The following is a 21,270-nucleotide window of genomic DNA, read 5'->3' as shown; positions in this document are numbered from 1 at the left end:
CCTAAGAGAAGAGGCTGGAAGACAGAAATGAGTACTGTGTGATAGTTGCTGTTGATTGTGTTTAACGACGTATTAAAAGAAAGGTACTCAAAGAAGCACCACCATCCAAAAGACTAGCTGTTCAAAACTTAAAACAATCCTTAAGCCCCCATGCTTGTAGGGTCCAGAAACAAGCTGACTAAACTGCTCAGCCATGGAAAGAAGCCACATTCTCCAAAGCCAACTTCAGGTGGGGACAAAGATAATAAAAATGGAAGGATCTCTTGCAGGGCAAAGCCAAGGACCATAGAGAACTATGCTCCAGGGCATGTGCTAGAATATGAACTGTATGTCACTGGCCCACAATAATGAGATAAACACAGAAAATGCATATAAATGTTTAGAAGCTTTTACAGCAATTTCACACAGTAATGTTGTGTCTGTTGCATCTAATTATTTCTAAATGGGGCTAGTCATTTGATGTGTTTTTTCATTTCATTTTTCTTATAATTTAGAGCCCTAGCAATATCTGCCCAGCAAGATTCCAAAATTGCTACAGTCCAGAGTCTGGTATATGCCTTCCATTCTTCTCCTCTCCAAATGGGAACACTTATTATAGTTATCTGTCCCTACACTATTCTATGTATTCAACAGGGTGACGGAGACAGATAATTTATAAAGATAGAGACTACAAGAGATTATGGCTCCTGGGCATTACTCAGAGATCCCAGACTTTGAGCTTGACAGTGACTGGATAGGATTTAGGGGTTATCTCCACTGGGAAGAGCCAAGGATGAAGTACATGTAGGAAGGAGAATATCTATTGACAAAAAGGGTAGACTGTCCAAATGCTTCTAGTTCTCTACACATGTTAAAATTCTACTCCCCACTTCCTTGAGTTAGGTATGGCCACGACTTGATTTGGCCAATGAAATGTGCAAAGTGACATATGTAACTTCTGGAAGCTTTTAAGAGTTAACTTCCTGCGCTTCCCTGGTGGCGCAGTGGTTGAGAGTCCGCCTGTCGATGCAGGGGACACGGGTTCGTGCCCCGGTCCGGGAAGATCCCACATGCCGCGGAGCGGCTGGGCCCATGAGCCATGGCCGCTGGGCCTGCGCGTCCGGAGCCTGTGCTCCGCAACGGGAGAGGCCACAACCGTGAGAGGCCCACATACCACAAAAAAAAAAAAAAAAAAAAAAGAGTTAACATATATGTATCATGAAGCATGACACACTTTTTTCTCTGCTATGATGATTGAAAACACTCAAACCAAGGTCTTCTCTGTTGAACCAAGTCTCAGAAAGAGGACAACATGGGGCAAGGTTCCCAGCCAACTCAGTGTTAACGTAAAATAAACTTTACTTTAAATCTCTGAAGATTTAGGGTTGTTATTACAGTATAACCCAACCTAGCCCTATTTGTTTTAGTAACAGCTAAGAGGAGAGTGACTTGAACATAAATACATATCCTAGATTTTTAAAGCAGTATATTTCAAAGAATTCACAAGAAATTGACCCAAATTCACTTTAGAAAGATTCTAAAAGGGAAGATGACTCTTTAAAATACAACTGTTACCACACCAGTGCCAATACAAAAAGAAAATGGAAGTCATAGGCAAATGTTTGCCTATCCTACACACAGACACCTCACAACTAAGTGCAGATTCTTATTAACCTTTGGGGCTGGAAGGAGCCCTCAGTTCCTCAGTATAACGCTCCTGGTGGAACTAATCAGAGTTAGTAGGCAAGATGTAACTTTTGCCTGATCCCTAAACTCTAAACACGTATGCATGCACAGGTCATTTAAAAGTTGGAAAAAAATGTGACATTAACTAAGGACAAATACAGGAGGATGACAAGCACTGTAAGAATGGATGAGTTAGGCTATAGTACAAAAAGGGCTAAAGCTTGCAAATAAAATGTTAAAGGCAACAAAAGTTTTTTTTGCTCAGCACCAGAATTCTGAGAAAGCCCCCAAGGGCAATGACAAGGAAGTACTTCAAGAGAAAAACACTGATCATCTTGCTAGTGAGAGGAGGGGGCAAAGATTTGCCTTTCTGCGTAGGTGGAGCAACTGGTGGCCCTCTTCAGCTACAGCAATCACACTTTGGGATTGGGTCCTATATATAATAACACTTGGCAAATGGTTCTGCTTTTAAATGTTTGAAAGACCATTGTGCTAATCTGCTCTCTCAAAACAACAATATTCAACCATTGTGCATTTGGACATATTTCCAATTTTAGGTTACCCAGGAGCAAGCTTTTCTAGAAGACACTTGGTTAGTTTCCCCTTTAAAGGCCTAAATTTCCCTTACAATTAAACATAAAACTAATGGTTTCCCCTCTCAAGAAAGAGAGGAAATTAACACCTGTAAACATTAAACAAATTACACCAAGATCTACAGGCATCATTCTCTGGGAAAAGCCACATTTCATATTCTGCAACAAATGGGGCATATAATGCTTACAAAGTTCCTGTAGGAACATTCTGTCAAAAATTAGCTTGCTTACAGTTTAATGCTGCTTTTAGAGAACAGAACCTGCTCAATGAACCAGCCTCAAATAAAATGTTGATTAGATCTCATCACAGTTTACCACTTAAGACCCAAAGGAGGCAATAAAAAGGAGTCAACATCTCTCCACTTAAGAGTTCCCTCAAGGGAGTGGGGCAAAATCTTTTACCTGCACCCTCCATATATATGCCCCCAAAAAAGGAAGGGGAAAAAAAGCGGCTATTCCGATTTGCTATGACACTGGAATAAAAAGTCTCACAAGCAAAGATGTAAAACTAGTATGGGTGCTATCCAAATGTTGTTTACTCTCACTATGAGTAAAGAATACAGAAAAAAAAGAAAAACCCCTTCATGGTGAAAATCTATTCATGACCTGATTCATTGATTATAGAAGATACAAAAATAGGTCATGCCAGAGAATAAGAGGCTTTCCTGATTTTGACAAGTGCCTAAAAGCACATAACTCTGAGTTCATGCTTAATTTATGGGCTTAAGAACGTAACTGCAATCAGTTACCTCACTGGGGTCCGGGGCACTCTGTCCCCTTTCAAATAGAACTGTGTACTGCCCTAACCACATTCCCTATGAATCCATGAGGCAAATGTCTTCAATTCCAATAAAGCTGAGATCCTTCTTTAGAGCGCGGATGTTGGATTAGGACTGTTAACTTCTTACAGCAAGTTGTACCCTACTGTAGGCTGCACACCACAACCTGCTCAGCTGAATGTTTCATCAGAGGGATCGCCACATAACAGTGCCAGGCCTAAACATCTATCACAGTTTGTCAGCACACCTACAAAGAATCCAAAACACACCAGCATGTGGTGCCTGGGTAAACTACTGTCCCACAATCTGGAGCACAACAGACTTCTACCTTCCCTGTGAATCACTTAGCTAGGAAAGAAAGTAGCAACACTCTTCTTAGAATGGTGAGTTAGGAAAGGCTGAGTCTTAGTTGCACCAATAAATGTAGCACTGTCTTTCACAGGGATACTTATTTAGCGATATACCACCCATCCTAAGGGGAACACAAATTATTCCCTCACCATTTTGCACTACTTTGCTCATTTTATTACCAAACACCCCCCAAAAAAAGTCAACAAATATTATCTCAGTCCAATATACCTGGGAAGATCTATTTATTCCTCATTTACAGCAGTAACATAATATAGCACGTGTTTTGTATATCTCTGAGCCCTAGAAATAGCGCCACCATCCACCACACAGGGGACTAAGGCTTGAAGAAATACATGTGGAATTTAAGAAGCACAGACTATTCTACCTTTTCCTCTCTAGACATTCATCAAAGACTTAAAATTCTGATTCTGCCGTTTTGCCTAAACTTATGCCCACAGCATCTTTCCAAATTCTAAGTTTCAAAGACCCACCTTCCCCCCACTCTGAGACGGCTTCCATATCCATCCCATTCTAATTCCACTCTTCCTTCTGGGACATATCCCGAGGGAGCGAGGTTCTTTTACTTAGAGCTTCCGTTCAGCCTTCGCCTCATTCCTTGCCCTCTCCCACAAAAGGGCTCCCGTTTTACTAGCCGCTCACGCTAGGGAAAAAAAAAGAAAGCAAAACGTCCCTTAGAAGGATCCAGGTGAGGCCCCTTCTAATCCAAACTCCAGAGCTGGGCAGTGCAGTCCTTGCTGGGGGAGAGCCGCCAGGTCTGAATCCCTGCAGGCATCCCTGCCGCCAGAAACCACAGCCCCCGCCTGCAGGACCCGCGCTGCCACCTACCTATCGAGACCTGAGGACAAGACCTGCGGGCTGGGACCCGGACGGCTGACCGACAGTTCCCGCCACAAGAAGGATGAGAGGCAGAGGGCGGGCCCATGCCTCGCTTGCCGGGCATCCACGAACCGCTCCCCCTACCTGCGGGCTCGCAGCGATCCCAACCCTCCGCGCCAGCAGCCTCCACCGCTCAGTGGAGTCAGCCTGCTGGGCAAAAAACAACCGCGAGGCTCCTCCCGTCCTCGTGGGTCTTACGTGAGGCCTTTCCAGCCAATGGGAAGCGCAGGGGGCGGAGCGACAGCCGCCCCGGTGACAGGCAACAACCGAGCCCGCCCGCAGGCGCGAGCTGGCCATGCAGTTGCTGGGCCAATCGGCAGCATGGGTGGGGAGTGAAGGGGAGGAGCAAGAGGGGAAAGCGGGCACCCAATCAGAGCTTAGCCTTCTGGAGCGACAGGTCCAGCGGCCTGTGGCCTTCCGAGCGCGGCGCGCAGGGGGCGAGCCCGCTTGGGCCAATCGGCGGGAGCCCACGGTGCGGAGCGAGCACCTCAAATGCTCGGGTTTCTCAGCTGATTGTCTCCAGCCGAGAGTTGTTTTTTGCAGCTACCGAGTCGAGCCGCAGCAGGAGGAGCCGAGACCCCCCGGGAGGCGGGGGGGCGGGGAGAGGAGGCGGGGTCCCAGGAGCCGCGGCTGCTCTCCGCGGGGCTCCGGGTCCTGTCACGGCGCTTCCTGGGGTTGGAGGTTGGGGTGGGTGGGGGGTCAGGGAGACATCCTTCTCCCCCTCGACGGCGGCTCCGAGTCCGGCCCCTTGCTTCCCGCGCTCTTTCGCCCGCCCCCTAGCCCCCTCATGAGGGCGTCCGTGCCGGGTCCGGCGGCCGGCCGCGAGCCCTCCACGCCCGGCGGGGGCGGCGGAGGCGCCGCGGTGCCGGGCTCCGTGCAGTTGGCACTGAGCATCCTGCACGCCCTGCTCTACGCCGCGCTCTTCGCCTTTGCCTACCTGCAGCTGTGGCGGCTGCTCCTGTACCGTGAGCGGCGGCTGAGTTACCAGAGCCTCTGCCTCTTCCTCTGTCTCCTGTGGGCAGCGCTCAGGACCACCCTCTTCTCCGCCGCCTTCTCGCTCAGCGGCTCCCTGCCCCTGCTACGGCCGCCCGCTCACCTGCACTTCTTCCCCCACTGGCTGCTCTACTGCTTCCCCTCCTGTCTCCAGTTCTCCACGCTCTGTCTCCTCAACCTCTACCTAGCGGAGGTAAGGCGGGAGGACCGGCACGCGGGGCCGGGCGGGAGAGCGGGGCCGCCGAGTTCAACTCGGGCTGAGGACCGGTGGGGGGGTGGGTGCGAACCGCGAGAGGCGGACCCGAGAGCAGCCCGGGGGAAACCGAGGCACGGATGGTGTGTGCGCCAGGGTTCTCGTCCTAAACTTAAGCAGCCGATCGGCTCGGCGACTGAGGGGCTTGCGGGGGGTGAACGAGAGTATGTGTTCCGACAACTTGAAACAGCAGGACCAGCCTTTGTTCAGCGTCCTGGCCCTCTAAGGGAAGGTGTCGGTGCCACCGACAAAGTGGCATCGCAAAAAGTAGCAGCCCCGGTAGCTCTGCCGAAGCTGGACTGTGTTGAGAGAGGTTGGATGCTGAGGTAGCAGCAGCTCTGCTGAAGCTGGACTGCTGCCAGCCATTACGTCACCAGGCAGAGCTGTTCCTCTGCTATTGTTGCTGCGTTTCTTTTATTAGAAGCTTTATTCTCTCCTGCATCTCCTTTCCCCGGGCTCGATAAGCCTCACACAGATTCCATTCGATAGTTCTCCGGCGGGGTTAATAAGCAATAACCAATGTCGAGGATCAGTATAAAGACCTCCGTAGAGCCCCGAGTGTGTTTGCCCCACTTGCTTCATGTTTTGTTTTAGCTATTTATCCTACCTCTTATAGCCTAGTCTTTTTTTTTTTTTGAGCTAATTAAGAGAGAAAATACTAGCTTAACCTGCGCCTATTGCAGAAACAAACCACCAAACTGTTTTTGCAATAACTTGCTTAATAGCCGGAACCTAATCACACCCCCTTTCTCTTTTATGAGGAATTGCTGGTTGGTTTGCATTGTTCTGCAGCACTTAGGTATTTAACCCATTTCAAACAGGTTTGGGAGTGTAAGGTTGTCAATCATGTGTGCCAGCTAGTGGTATTTAAGCCACAGAATTTTGAGAATTGCCAAAAAAAAAAAAAAAACAATTCCCCCGCCCTCCCCGCAAAAAAAAAAAAAATCTTGAGGAGGAGAGGAAACAAGGTGACATCATATGCTTAATACTGACTAATATAGAACAATATTGGTCTATGCAGCTAATCCTCTCAAAGGCTTTTGGAGGTGATGAGAATTAACATAGTTCTGAGCAAAAGTAAAAAAACATTTGAGGCAGATTAAGTGTTTATATTCCCTACGTAAACCAACTCTCTTCTCCCATAATAGCTAGGAAGTAGAATGCATAATTTTAAAAGCACAGTCATAACTTCAGCTTTTTACCACACTAAAAACAACAGTTCAGAATAGGCAACAAAACTAATTTAACTTTAATTCCCCATCATTTGGAAGTCCAAGCAATACAATGACAAAAACCCAAACAGTAAGAAGCAGTAAGTCAAAAGCATGGGTAATCATAAATCAAATAAACATGCCATAGTCATGTCACTTATTTGAAGATGTTCTGATCTTCTAGTTGTTGTTTAAACTGTTATAACGCTTCAGTCCTTCATAGTTAAGCTGATACATTGTATTCTTCCTGACACAATTTCTGATACACTACCAGCGACATCTCATCACTAAAGCTTTGCTCTAGCTTCAGATATAGTTAATTTACCTCAGAGTGACTAGCAGTCCTTAGGCCATGAGTATCAGATAATTTGTTTTTCCCCATGCATTTTTGACTAACAAAGTCATATTAATGACTCATCGTAAAATAATTGGTGGGCATTTCATAAAGTAGCTAAATACTCTTTACTTTTTTCTTGAAATATAACATATAACATAAAGTACATAAAGCTTAAGTATACAGCGAGGTGAAATTTTACATACAATCATGTTACCACCACTAGATTAAAATATACAGCATTTTCAGTTCCCCAGAAGGTCCCCTTGTGCCCTCTATCAGTCATACCTGTCACCCTGAGGTAAACACAATGTGACTAAACATTATCACAATAGAAAAAAAGCATCTGTATTTAAGCTCAAAATTCTAAAAGTATACTTCTTCGGCATAAACTACACAATATCCAGATTGGGTTTTCAGTCTTTTGATTGCTGTTATTCCAAGCTAGTGACGGAGAATTTAAACGTCTAAAAGTCTTCCTGTTGAATGGATCTCTTGTTTGTTTCATGTACTTTTTAAAAAGCAATAAGATTCTATTACCCTAGAAAACGTAATTTGGAAAGAAGCTGGACTAAAGTTTCATTTTGTAGTGTCTCCTAGAAAGAGTGTATGTTGTTTGTCTATCCTTTTTTTTTAAATAAAATTAACAATTTTAAGACACATAACTATAACTTGAACAAATTTTCAACCTGTTTAAAGAGAGATTTTAACCAGAAATCATTTCCATATTCATTAGAAAAAATCCAAAGGAATCTATATTTAAAATAGTATTTGAATTCAAATTTTTATATCAATTTCAAGTAACTGGAAGCACACTTCTTATTGATCATTCTGCATGAATAAAGCTTTCCCAATGAGTTCTTTGGGGTTTTTTTAATCAATTTATTTATTTTATTTATTTATTTTTGGCTGCATTGGGTCTTCATTGCTGTGCCCAGACTTTCTCTAGTTGCAGCGAGTGGGGGCTACTGTTCATTGCAGTGCGTGGGCTTCTCATTGCGGTGGCTTCTCTCATTGTGGAGCAGGGGCTCTAGGTGCGCGGGCTTCAGTAGTTGTGACACGCAGGCTCAGTAGTTATGGCTTGCAGACTCTAGAGCACAGGCTCAGTAGTTCTGGCGCACGGGCTTAGTTGCTCCGCGGCATGTGGGATCTTCCCGGACCAGGGCTCGAACCCGTGTCCCCTGCATTGGCAGGCGGATTCTTAACCACTGCGCCACCAGAGAATCCCCCCCAGTGAGCTCTTTGTATTATAGCAAAGCGGTAGGGAAAGTCTACATGGTGACAAAAACAAAACTTAACTAAAATTTGACTTTTTTTTTAACAAAAGGCCCTTATATCTGTTTTAAATAGTTGTGCTTCTTGATTACCAAATCACTCTGTCTTTACTGTCATATTAAATGCCAACTTCATTTTACTTTTGACCTCTTTAAAGCATTTGTTGTGTCCATTTCTCACTAATTAAAAACATCCTAACTTTAAGGACTTAGTTACAAAGAACCATAGAGCAGTGTAAAAATAAAGTTAGTAAAACAACCATTACTACTTTGAATACGTTTTGCTAGTTCTTCTAAAAATAAGTTTTCAAAAAGTTAAGACTGGGCTTCGCTGGTGGTGCAGTGGTTAAGAATCCCCCTGCCAATGCAGGGGACACAGGTCCGAGCCCTGGTCCGGGAAGATCCCACATGCTGTGGAGCAACTAAGCCCGTGTGCCACAACTACTGAGCCTGCACTCTAGAGCCAGCAAGCCACAACTACTGAGCCCATGTGCCTAGAGCCCATGCTTCACAACAAAAGAAGCCACTGCAGTGAGAAGCCCGCACACTGCAAAGAAGAGCAGCCCCCCCTCGCTGCAACTAGAGAAAGCCCATACACAGTAATGAAGACCCAACGCAGCCAAAAATAAATAAAATAAAAAATAAATTTATATTAAAAAAAAAAGTTAAGACTGCCTAAACCACTCTTTCTTTTGTTGACTACACTTGAATGGAATTCAGATGAGGGGAGTAGCCCTTTCTGAAATAATTGGATTTACCATACTTAACTTCCTGGAAGCAGATAGTTGGGAAAAAAAAAAGGAAAAACCTGTACACTGAGTTTAAAACACCTATTGAACTTTTTCCGGCATGATTAATAGAACATGTGCTTTACCAGAGAACGGTTCACACTCCTGTATGTTTAACAGAGAAGGTTTCAGTCTTTAAAACAAATTATGTGATAAAACATGCTACCTAGCATTGGAACAAGTAAAAGGACTAAAAATGAGTGTTGATAGTATACTATCTTTGGAGTATTGTTGATGCATGCCAAAATCAATGAGTTCATCTCCAAGACCCATACTGACATTTTTTCTTGCAATTTTGTAAAATGAGTGCCAGGTGCTTAATCGGGATAAAATGCAGTGACTAAATCACAATGCCAGAACAGCTAGGAAAATTAAATTCAGAATCTTAACTCTTACATTCATGGATGCTATCATTGTCCCTGACATTGGATATATTCTTCCAAATATTGATGGAATGTCAAATAACATGGAGTGTAACCTAACAGGTACTTTGGTTTTGTTATAATGTTCTGTGATTTCTCACAAAAGTATTTCTACCACCTAAAATAGAAACTCCTTAAGGATAAGAAGTTATTTTATCATACTTTAATGTCATAGAACAATGGTGAATATATTTTTGAATTACAATCTTGAAAAGGCCAAAATCTTGAAAATATTTAGCTATCTAAAATTTGAGAGTTAATTTTGATGAATATGTGAGGTAAATTATTTGTGTACTTTCTGGGATCTTTATATTTTCTGCTTAAAAGATTGCTTATGATATGAATGCTAAGATTCTCTTAGATTTTCTTGGTTTAGTTAGTTACTTCTGATTACTACAGGTAAAATCTTACTAATGAAGCCACTTTAATATATTAGAGTTTTGCTTAGCAAAACTGTTCTTATATCATGGCAAATGGCCCATGATAATTAGGGCTTTGCTAATTTGATTTCAACAAATTCTATTAAACAGAAAAGTCTGCAGAACAAGCAAGTCTCACATCATGAGTCAGTTACTATTTACTGGAAATTGTGGTTTTGTCAATGTTGGGTTTTTATCCATAACTGTGATTATGAACTGTTTTTATCCAAATCTTCTAAACTATTCTATCCATTAACTTGATTCTGTTTTTCCTGAGATCATCTGTGAAGCAAGAGTTTGAGATACAATTCCATGGCAAAGACCTGATTACAATACCTTACATTCTGTGTGATTTAATATTTTCAAAGCACTTCATAACAATTGTCTTCATAACCCCTATGAAATAGGTAGATATAAACAAGGTGTGATTTGTCCAAGGTTTTATGGCTAATGTAATATGTATCAGAAATGAGACTACTGCATAGCCCACAGGCTATAAAGTCTTGTCAAGTGATTGCTCCCTGTGAACTTTTCTGAATACCATTAACACTGTTTATTATTTAGTGCTCACTATTTAACTTGCTTTCCCATTTTCCACCATTTCAAACCTTTTCCACTCTCCAGCAAACTTTTTTCCTCCTTCATACTCAGCATATGACCCTCGCCTCCTAGTTTATAGAAATAGAAACCAGGGCCATCTGGCTGAACAGAGATTCCGAGAAATGCCTTAAAATGCTACAGAGAGCATTTAATCCCTTTCAATGAATGATTGAGCTGGTAAGTGAGGAAGTTCCTCAGAGACAAGAAACCACACAAAAAAAGTGAATATGAAATTATAAAGTACCACACAGATGTTTGTCTTGGGTTTGGGGGTAGTTGCTAGCTGCTTCCTGCTAACCTAAAGCCTGGATTTCAATGTGCTGGGGTTCTGAAGAGGTGACATAGGAGGTAATACCTTGTGGTGAGGTCTAATCAAAGAACTCATCCCCTCCAACTTAATGCCAGGACTCTCGGAACACACATCTTCAGTGGATGAATTATGGGAAAAATAAGCAGGTCCTCACAGGTTGGTGGTGGGATTTATGCTTGTCTCTGCCTTGGTTCTGGATGAAGGAGGTACAAATTGAGGAAAGAAATGTCTTCTCTGAAAATGCATAACAAGCTTATTTTTACACAAGTTTGAAGCCTGAAATCACACTTCTGTGATTTTAGAGGGGGAAAAATCCTGGCTTGGTGGAAACCTCAAGGACCTGGAAGGAGCAAATGCAAATAATCTGTCGAGGAGTGTACTATACTCCCAGAATCCTGACAAATAAAATTTGAAAGAACATGAGCTCAAAATGAAAAATCACTCTAGGGACTCTTCCCTGCAAAGATTGAAGATGTCAGAATTATCAGATAGATTGTATAAAATATTCCCTTATCTGATTTAAGTAAGTAAACACTGGTGATATATGATAAAGAAATAATCAAAATTGACTAGGCACATTTGGAGAAAAATCATTTTTTAAATGAAAAATACAATTAAAATTAGAAACTGAAATGAACTGAACAGATTAAATAGCTGAAAAGAAATCATTAAGCTCAAAGATCTGAGGGAAAAAATCACCCAGAATATAGCCCAGAGAAATAAAAGATGGAAATATGAACAAGAGATTAAGAGAGAATGAAGATATAATGAGCAGGTCCAGTGTATACCTAATTAGAATTTCAGAGAAATTACTTAAAAGAATAATGACTTAGAGTTTTCCCAAATTTATGAAAGATGCCAAATTTCAAATTCAGAGAGCCCAAAAAACCCAAGACAGGTTAAAAGAAAATGAACAAAGAGTAAAACCTCAAAATACCAAAGACAAAAATGTTTTTAAAACAATTAGACAGAGATAATATTACCAACAAAGGAATGAAAGTTAGTTTTTGTTGGCATTTCATTAACAACTAAGGAATCCAGAAGATGGTGAAACATCTTGAAAATGCTGAGAGAAAATAACCAGCAAAATTCTACCCACAATGAAACTATCAATAATAAGGGTGAAATAAAAGCCAAGTTGGGAGTGACATCAGCAAAATGGTGATGGACCCTCCATCCCCCTGAAAACATACTGATCAGCAACAAATCACAAATTCCCTTCGTGAGGAATCCAGAAATGAAAGGCTCCTGCACTGCAGGTGAACACAAAACAAGAATCACCAAAACCAGTAGGGAGATTTGGGACAGACTCTCGTCAGAGTCCCTGACCCCAGCACAGTGCCATAAAATTGGGAAGAGACCTCCTAGGTCTCAGCTTCTCCCAGAGGAGGGAAGGGGTTAGTTCACATGTCCAGCACCCCAGCTTTTTTTAGGGGGCTCCCCAGAGATCAGGCTTATGTCTTGCCAGTCTTAGAACTCTGACAGGTTCAGTACAGTTTAGACACCTGGAGAAGAATGGAGACAGCAATTTGAACTGGCAGACACCATAGCTCCCCTGCTTCCTCAGCACAGAACGAACAAACCAGAACTACAGCTTCCTGCTACTCCCTGAGGAGGGAAAGAGTTGGTGGAGGCCCCCAAAGTCTCTGGACAAGTTGATTGGTGACAGTGTTCTACTGTCCAAGGTCAGTCCATGAAATTGGGAGAGGTACCTATTTTGTCTAATGCACAGACAGTAATGCAGAGAGTTGAGAAAAATGAAGAATCAGGCAGAAATGTTTCAAACAAAGCAAGATAAATCTCCAGAAACCCTAATGAAACAGAGGTATATAATTTACCTGATAGATAATTCAAAATAACTGTCATAAAGATGCTAACTACAGGCAAGAGAACAAAGCATGAGAAATTTCAACAGAGATAGAAAATGTTAAGGGAATTCCTTGGTGGTCCAGTGGTTAGGACTTCACTCTTCCACTGCAGGGGATATGGGTTCAAACCCTGGTAAGGAAACTAAGATCCCACAAGCCACATAGCACAGCCAAAAACAAAAAAATAGTACAAAACAGAAATCATGGAGCTGAAGAACATGAAAACTGAAGTGAAAAATTCACTTGAGCAGTCATCAACAAACTAGATATCAGACAGGAGAAAGGATCAGTGAACTTGAAGACAAGTCATTGGAAATAATTTAGTCAGAAAAGAAAAAGGAATGGAAAAGAATGAACAAAACTAAAGGGACTTATGGTACACCATCAAACAGATCAATATACACATTGAATCCCAGACAGAGAAGAAAGTACCAGAAGGCTTATTTGATGATGATAATGATGACTGAAAAATTCCCAAAACTAGAGTAGAAAATGGACATCCAGATCCAAGAAGTCAAAAGAATACAAAGAAATCCACACCAAGACACATTATAACCAAATTATCAGAAGTCAAAGGCCTTTGAATTTTGAAAGCAGAGAAGAGACTTGTCACATACAGGGGAACCCCTACAAGACTAGAAATTTTTCAGCAGAAATTTTGCAGGCCAGAAAAAGAGCAGGATAATATTATTAAAGGGCTAAGAGAAAACAACAACAACAAAACGCCAAGTAAGAATAACATACTCTGCAAAACTAGCCTTCAAAAAATAGAGAGATCATGAACTTCCCAGATAAACAAAAGCTGAAGGTCACCACTAGACCTGTCTTATAAGAAATGCTAAAGAGAGTTCTTCAGGTTGAAACAAAATGATGCTAAAAAGCAGCACAGTAGCATAAGTATGAAACTCATTGATAAAGATGAATATATAGACAAATACAGAATATTGTATTACTATAATGGTGGTGGGTAAATCTCTTTTAATTCTAGTATAAAAGTTAAGAATAAATATTAAAATAACTATAAATATATTAAAAGATACACAAGATAAACAGATGTAAATTATGACCACAATAAAATGTTGGAGGGTGGGTGGAAGAAGTTTAAGTGTAGAGTTTTTGTATGCAGTTGAATTTATCAGCTTTAAATAGACTGTTTCATAAGATATTTTTTGTAAGCCTTAAGGTAACCACACACATGGACATACACCATACACACACTATAGAAGTTACACAAAATTAAAATGGAAAATAATCAAAGTATATCAATATGAAAAAAAATTAACAAAACAGGAAGACAGCAAGAGAGTAAATAACAGACCAAAGAACTACAAAGCTAATAGAAGAACATCAACAAAATAGCAATATAAATTGTTTCTTTCCAGTAAGTAAATGTAAATTGATTAAACTCCCCAATCAAATGACATAAGAGTTGCTGAATGGACTAAAAATATAAAAGACCAAACTGTATGCTGTCTACAAGAAACTCACTTTTGATTTAAGGGTACACATAGACTGAAAGTAAAAGGATGGAAAAAGATACTATGCAAATAGTAACCAAAAGAATGCAGGGGTTGCTTTAGTTAGACAAAATAGACTTTAAGTCAAAAACTCATAAGAGGCAAAGAAGGACATTATATTATTATATTATGAAAGGGTCAATCCACCAGGAAGATAAAACAATTATAAATATGCATCCAACATCAGAGTACCTAAACATATAAAACAAATATTGACAGAACTGAAGGGAGAAATAAGACAGTAACACCATAACAGTAAGAGACTTCAATGCCCCACTTTCAATAACGGATAGAACATCCAGACAGAAGATCAATAAAGAAACCAAGCACTTGAGCAACATTATGGACCAAATGGCACTGACAGACATATGTAGAACATTTCACACAACAGCAGCAAAATACACATTCTTTTCAAGCACACATAGATCTTGCTCCAGGGTGGATTGCATGTTAGGTCACAAAATATGTCTTAGCACATTTAAGAAGATTAAGATCATACAAAGTATCTTTTCTGACTACAGTGGAATGAAACTAAAACTCAATAGCAGAAGTAAAACTGGAAAATTTACAACTATGTGAAAATTAACACACTGTTCAACAACCACTGGGTCAAAGAAGAAATCAAAAAGGAAATTAGAAAATATGTCTTGACAAAAGAAAACACAGCATTCCCAAAATTATGGGTTGCAGCAAAAGCAGTACTAAGAGAGATTTCCATAGTGATAAGCACCTACATTTAAAAAGAAGAAAGATCTCAGATGAACAGCCTAACTTTACACCTCAAGGAGCTGGAAAAAAGAACAAACTAAGCCCAAAATTAGCAGAAGGAAGGAGATAACAAAGATCAGAGCAGAAATAAACAAAATAGAGAATTAAAAAACAATAGAAGAAAATTTATGAAACTAAGTTTTTTGAAAAGATAAATAAAATTGACAAACTCTTAGCTAGACAATTAAGAAAAAAAGACAGAGCTTCCCCGGTGGCGCAGTGGTTGAGAGTCCGCCTGCCGATGCAGGGGACACGGGTTCGTGCCCCAGTCTGGGAAGATCCCACATGCCGTAGAACGGCTAGGCCCATGAGCCATGGCCGCTGAGCCTGCATGTCCAGAGCCTGTGCTCTGCAACGGCAGAGGCCACAACAGTGAGAGTCCCGCGTACCACAAAAAAAAAAAAAAAAAAGTAAAAGCAGAAATGAAAGAAGAGACATTACAACTGAGGCCACAGAAATAAAAAGGATCATAAGAGACTACTATAAGCAGTTATATACCAACAAGCTGAATAACCGAGAAGAAATGGATAAATTCCCATAAACATACAACCTACCAGTACCAAGACTGAATCATGAAGAAACAGAAAGTATGAACAGACCTATAACTAGTATGAAGATTGAATCAATAATCAAAAAGCTCCCAATAAAGAAAAGTTCAGACCCAGATGGCTTCACTGGAGAATTCTACCAAATATTTAAAGAGTTAATGTCAGTTATTCTCAAACATTTCCAAAAAAATTGAAGAGGAGAGAAGACTTCCTAACTAGTTCAATGAGGCCAGCATCACCTTGATACTAATGCCAAAGATACCACCTGAAAAGAAAACTACAGGCCAGTATTCCTGATGAATATAGATACAAAAGTCCTCAACAAAATACTAGCAAACTGAATCCAACAGCACATTAAAAGTATTATACACCATGACCAAGTGGGAATTACCTCTGAGATATATGGATGGTTCAAGAAAATCAATTAATGTAATATACCACATTAACAGAACAAAAGATAAGTCACATCTTTACGATAAATGCAGAAAAGGCATTTGACAAAATTTAACACCCTTTCATGATAAAAACTCAACAAACTAAGAATAGAAAAAAATTACTTCAATGTAACAAAAAAAAAGCTACAACTAACATCATTTTTTTTAATGTCTTGAGATATTTTCTAATTTCCCTTTTGCTTTCTTCCTTGACCCTATGGTTCTTCAAGAATGTGTTGTTTAATTTTCTAGTTTTACTTCTGCTCTTAGAAAATATAAAGAATATAAAAAATATGCAAGGAAATAACAAAAAATGCCAGTCATTGAGTATAATTTCTTTTTATTTCATGGAATACTTTTAGAAATTGACAACATACTAGAGCATGAAAGCAACACTTAACAAATTAGAGGCAGTGAGACACAGTGACTGAGTACATCTCAACCACTTACTGGCTCTGCCTATGTCCCATTTCCAAAAATGGATAATAATAATGCATACTCCATAGGGTTATTGTGAGGACTAACTGATACAAAAATCAGAAAAAATAATTATAAAAATAACTTCAGGGAACTATATTCAATATCCTCTCATAAACCATAATGGAAAAGAATATAAAATGAATATATATGTATAACTGAATCACTTTGCTATACAGCAGAAATTAACACAACATTGTAAATCAACTATACTTCAAAAAATTTTTTTAAAAAAATAATTGCAAATATCTCTCATGAACATAGATTCAAAAATCCTTGACAAATCAAATCCACATATATAAAGGATAACATATGATGACCAAATATGTTTTATCCCAAGAATACAGCATTGGTTTAACATTCAAAAATCAATGTAATAAACCATATTTGCAGTGTAGGGGAGAAAATCATATCATCTCAATAGATACAGAAAAAGAATTTGACAAAATTCAACAACCATTCATGATTTTTTTTAAAAATCTACTTTTAGCAAACTAAGAACAGAAATTCCTCAGTCTACTAAAGAGCATCTACAAAAGCACCTATAGCCAACATAATACTTAATGATGAAAGACTGAAAGATTACTCCCTAGGCAAGAGGCAGGTACTTCACTTCTTGTCCTAGCCATTGTGCTGGAGGTTCAGCCATTGCAACAAGGTAAGGAAAAGAAGACAAACATTGGAAAGAAAGAAGTAAAATTGTCTTTATTTGTAGGTGACATGATTGAGGAAAAAATTTTAATGAACCTACAAAAATCAACTAGAGCTAATAAGTGAATTTAAGAAGTTTGCAGGATAAAACTATTTCATATACTAGCAGAAAACAATTTAAAAAAGAAATATAAAAACAATTCCATTTACGATAGTGCCCCACCCCAAATTAAAATATTTATGAATAAATAATATATGTGCAAGATCTTTACAATGAAAACTACAAAACTACTGAGAAATTAAAGAAGGCCTAAGTAAGTGGCAAAAAATAACCTGGAAGACCCATTATTTTTAAGATGTCACTTCTTCCCTAAATTGATATATACATTCAATGCAATCCCAATTAAAATATTAGCAGGATTTTTTGGTAGCAGTTGCCAAGATTATTTTGAAATGTATGTAGAAATACAAAGCATTTAGAATAGCAGAAACAATTTTGAAAAAGGAAACCAAAGTTGGATGATCACACTACCTGATTTCAAGACTTCCTGTAAAGCTATAGTAATTGAGACATTGTAATACTAGGGAAAAGATAGACATATAGATCAATGGAGAAGAAATGAGAATGCAGAATTAGACCCACACATATAGTCAATAGACTTTTTACAAAGGTGCCCAGGTAATTGAGTGAGGAAACAAACATTTTTTTCAATAAATGGTTCTGAAATAATTGGGTATCCATATGGGGAACAATGAATACTGATTCTTACGTCACACCATACTTAGAAATCTACTTGCTATGGATCATAGACCTAAATGTAAAAGCTAAAACTTGTAGAAGAAAATCTTCATTACTTTGTAGGAGCCAAACATTTCTTAGGAAACAAAAAGCATGAACCAAAATTGACAAACAAGATTTTATCAAAATAAAAGCTTGTTTTTTGCAAAACATAATGATTTGCAGCACATGTATCTGGCAAAGTACTTGTGTCCAGAATATATGAAGAACTCTTACAACTCAACAGTAAGAAAATCCAATAAATATGGGCAAAATATTTTAACAGACACTTCACAAAAGAAGATGTATGCGTGGCCAAGAAGCACATGAAAAGATGCTCATGCTCGTTAGTCATCAGGAAAATGAAAATTACGAGATACCATTAAATATTGACTAGAAAGACTAAAATTAAAAAGATTATACCAAGTATTGCCAAAGATGTGTATTAATAAGAAAATATACCCTGATGATAGGAATATAAAGTTTTACAACCACTTTGGAAAGCAGTTGGACAGTTTTTGAAAAATGAAATGCCATAAAACAGCTGTTGAAGTCCTAGAGGCCCAAGAGAAACAAAAGCATATGTCCATACAAAAACTTGAATGTGAATGTTCATAGTAGCTTTATTCACAATGGCCCAAAACTGAAATTAACCCAAATATCCATAAAAAGTAAAGGGATAAACAAAATATGGTATATCCATATAAAGGGGTATACTTTGCAGTAAGAAAGGAACATGCTAGTGATAAAAACAACAACATGGATGTATCTAAAAAATCAGTATGTAGAATGAAAGAAGCCAGACAAAAATGAGCTCACACTATGTCATTACATTTATATTAAATTTTAGAAAATGCAGACTAACGTATAGTCACAAAAAGTGGATTACCTATTGCTTGGGGCCAGGGGCAGGATGAAATTTAGTGGGTGTGGAAAGATTCTGTATTTGATTGCAATGGTGGTTTCACAGGTTGCAAAAGTATGACAAAACTCATCAAATATGTACACCTACATACATATATTATACCTCAATGAAATTGATTCCCCCTGCAAAAACAGAAACAAACAAACAAAAACAGTGCAGAGGTTTGAAATATAATCTGAGAATAAAACCTAAAGTGAGGAAGAATGTAAAAAGTGTAGCCCCGTCACTTAGCAGCCCTGTGTAACTTCATAAAGTTATGTGGGTAAATGACATAACCCCTAATGCCTATTTCCTCATTTATAAAAATGAGAATAATAATAGCACTTACCTCATAGAATCATTGTGAGGAGTAAAGTATATAATTCATATAAAATCTTTAGAGTGGTACCTGCCAAGTGGTGTTGACTGTTAAGTATTAATATTAAATTTCAAAAAATTGGGATTTCTTAGACTACGTCCTCTCACCCCCAAATAACTCTTTGAATTCAGTAACAGAAATAAGGTGTGAACGTTTATTTAGAAAAATTTTAAACACTTATGAACACAGGGGTAAAGGATGTAATCACAATGAAATTTAGAAAATACTTAGAATATGATAATAAAATACTATATATCAGAACTTTATATGAAGCAGCTAAACTGGCACACAGAAGTAAATCTGGAACTTTAAATGTTTACATTAGAAAAGAAGAGCCTGAAAATTAACAAGTTAAGTAAGCATCCAATTTTACGTTAAAAAAAAATAAACCCAAAGGAAACAAGCAGAAAGAAATTAATATAGAGATTAATAAAATAGAAAACATAATAATAAAGAGGCTTAACAAAACCAAGAGCTACCTCATACTTTTTTTTCATGGTCAAATTTCTTCAGGGGTGACCATGTACGTACTCACCATCTTCTCACTTCCCCAGCCACTCTAATCTGCTTTGCCCCATCACTCTACCAAAAGAGCTGTTGCCTAAGGCTCACAGTGACCTTCCTATCGACAAGTTCATTAGGCACTTTTCAATCCTCACCCAGGTTCATCTCTCAGCAGCAATTGACTCCATATTTTTCTCTATAACACTTCCACTGGCTAGCACACTGTCCTGTTTTTTTTGTTGTTGTTCTTGTTGTTGTTGTTTTTTACTACCTGGCTTGCTTCTCTTCACGCTCATCCGCCTCTGCCTTGCCCTCAGGGGTTGAAGTTTCTCAAGACCTAAGCCTAGGTCCCTTGCTCTTGCCAAGTGAATGCATCCACATTCTTGGTATCGTACCACTTAAAAGCAGATGACTCACGTACACATATCTATGATCCTAACACAGACTCTGAGCTGTCGCTTTCTATATTCTACACCTATTTGACATCTCTTCAAGGATATCTGAAGCCCTCAGATTCAGCATATCCATATCCAGCGTATTCAACTGAGCTCAGGATCTTTCCTCCTCCCTCCCCACTCTACACCTATTTTCCCCAAAACCTCAACTTCCTCTTTTCTTCCCCATTTCAGTGACTGGCACTGCTATCCATGTATTTACATAGTTCAGAAACCTATGAGTCATTGATGCTGCCTTCTCTCTCATATCTCACATTCACCCCATTACCAAATCCTGTCTGTTACCTCCTAACATCTCTTAAGTCCATTCACTTCTTCCCATCCACAATGCCTGGTGCATACTACCATCTATCTATTGCCTAGTCTATGGCAGTTAGCCTCCTAATTGCTGTGTCTATATCCTCTGGCTCTCACTCAAAAAGAACTTCCTTTAAAACAGGGGTCCCAAACTCAAAGGCCTAGAGAGCCCTGGATATTACCCTCTGAGAGATAATAGGGAATGGTAGTGACTATGGTATACTAGAGAGCATATATCTAAAGAGGACACTACATTAATTCAGTTCCAGCTGTGAGATGACATTGTCAAATCATCTGATTTTTCAAGAGAAATCAGAAATTTGGATTTTTTTAATAGGAAGTCTACCTTTTAAATAATGGAATTGAAGTATTGTTTTAAAAAAATAAAACCCATAGGCTAACACTGGTTAAGCCAAACAAAACATTTTGTGAATCAGATCCAACCCATAGGCTACTAATTTGCATTTCCTTCTCTTCCCCCTTTTGTTTTTTCTGTATTATCTTCCTTAGAGGAATAATACAAATCAACACCATATTTTCTTTATAATGTCCATATAACAAAGCTAAATTACATTTAATACCCATCAACATTAGTTAAAATGAACTCTGAGTAATTTACACCTTAACTTATGGGAAGTTTATGTTGTTCTAAGTTTGACCAAATATAAAGTACCATACATCCCCTTGTGATATACCATCAATGTCTGCCTCGCTCTACTATACTATATACATTGCTTTAGGTCAGCCACTATTGTACATTTGTTTTGAAGGAAATTTTGCATGCTTTTCAGCACCTAATAT

The 21,270-nt window shown here is 39.2% G+C and overlaps 2 protein-coding genes across 6 annotated transcripts in view; one reads left to right on the top strand and one right to left on the bottom strand.

Moving 5' to 3' along the window:
* Positions 1-4,433, bottom strand: part of TXNDC16 (thioredoxin domain containing 16) — a 116,340-nt gene extending 111,907 nt beyond the window's left edge. For 3 of the 5 annotated variants that reach the window (XM_060098108.1, XM_060098111.1, XM_060098113.1), the window contains exon 1: positions 4,235-4,427. The gene's annotated coding sequence lies outside the window, so the exon portion shown is untranslated. Of the gene's footprint in view, positions 1-4,234 lie in introns of all 5 variants that reach the window. The other 2 variants (XM_060098110.1, XM_060098112.1) reach the window with 2 other exon arrangements.
* A 639-nt stretch (positions 4,434-5,072) lies between these two features.
* Positions 5,073-21,270, top strand: part of GPR137C (G protein-coupled receptor 137C) — a 52,699-nt gene continuing 36,501 nt past the window's right edge. The window contains exon 1 of the mRNA XM_060098107.1: positions 5,073-5,471. Within this exon, the coding sequence (XP_059954090.1) occupies positions 5,073-5,471 (399 nt within the window). The remainder of the gene's footprint in view (positions 5,472-21,270) is intronic.

The sequence above is a fragment of the Mesoplodon densirostris genome, chromosome 4 (genome assembly GCF_025265405.1).
Source record: "Mesoplodon densirostris isolate mMesDen1 chromosome 4, mMesDen1 primary haplotype, whole genome shotgun sequence".
Classification (NCBI taxonomy): domain Eukaryota; kingdom Metazoa; phylum Chordata; class Mammalia; order Artiodactyla; family Ziphiidae; genus Mesoplodon; species Mesoplodon densirostris.
This window is presented reverse-complemented; position numbering and strand designations above follow the sequence as displayed.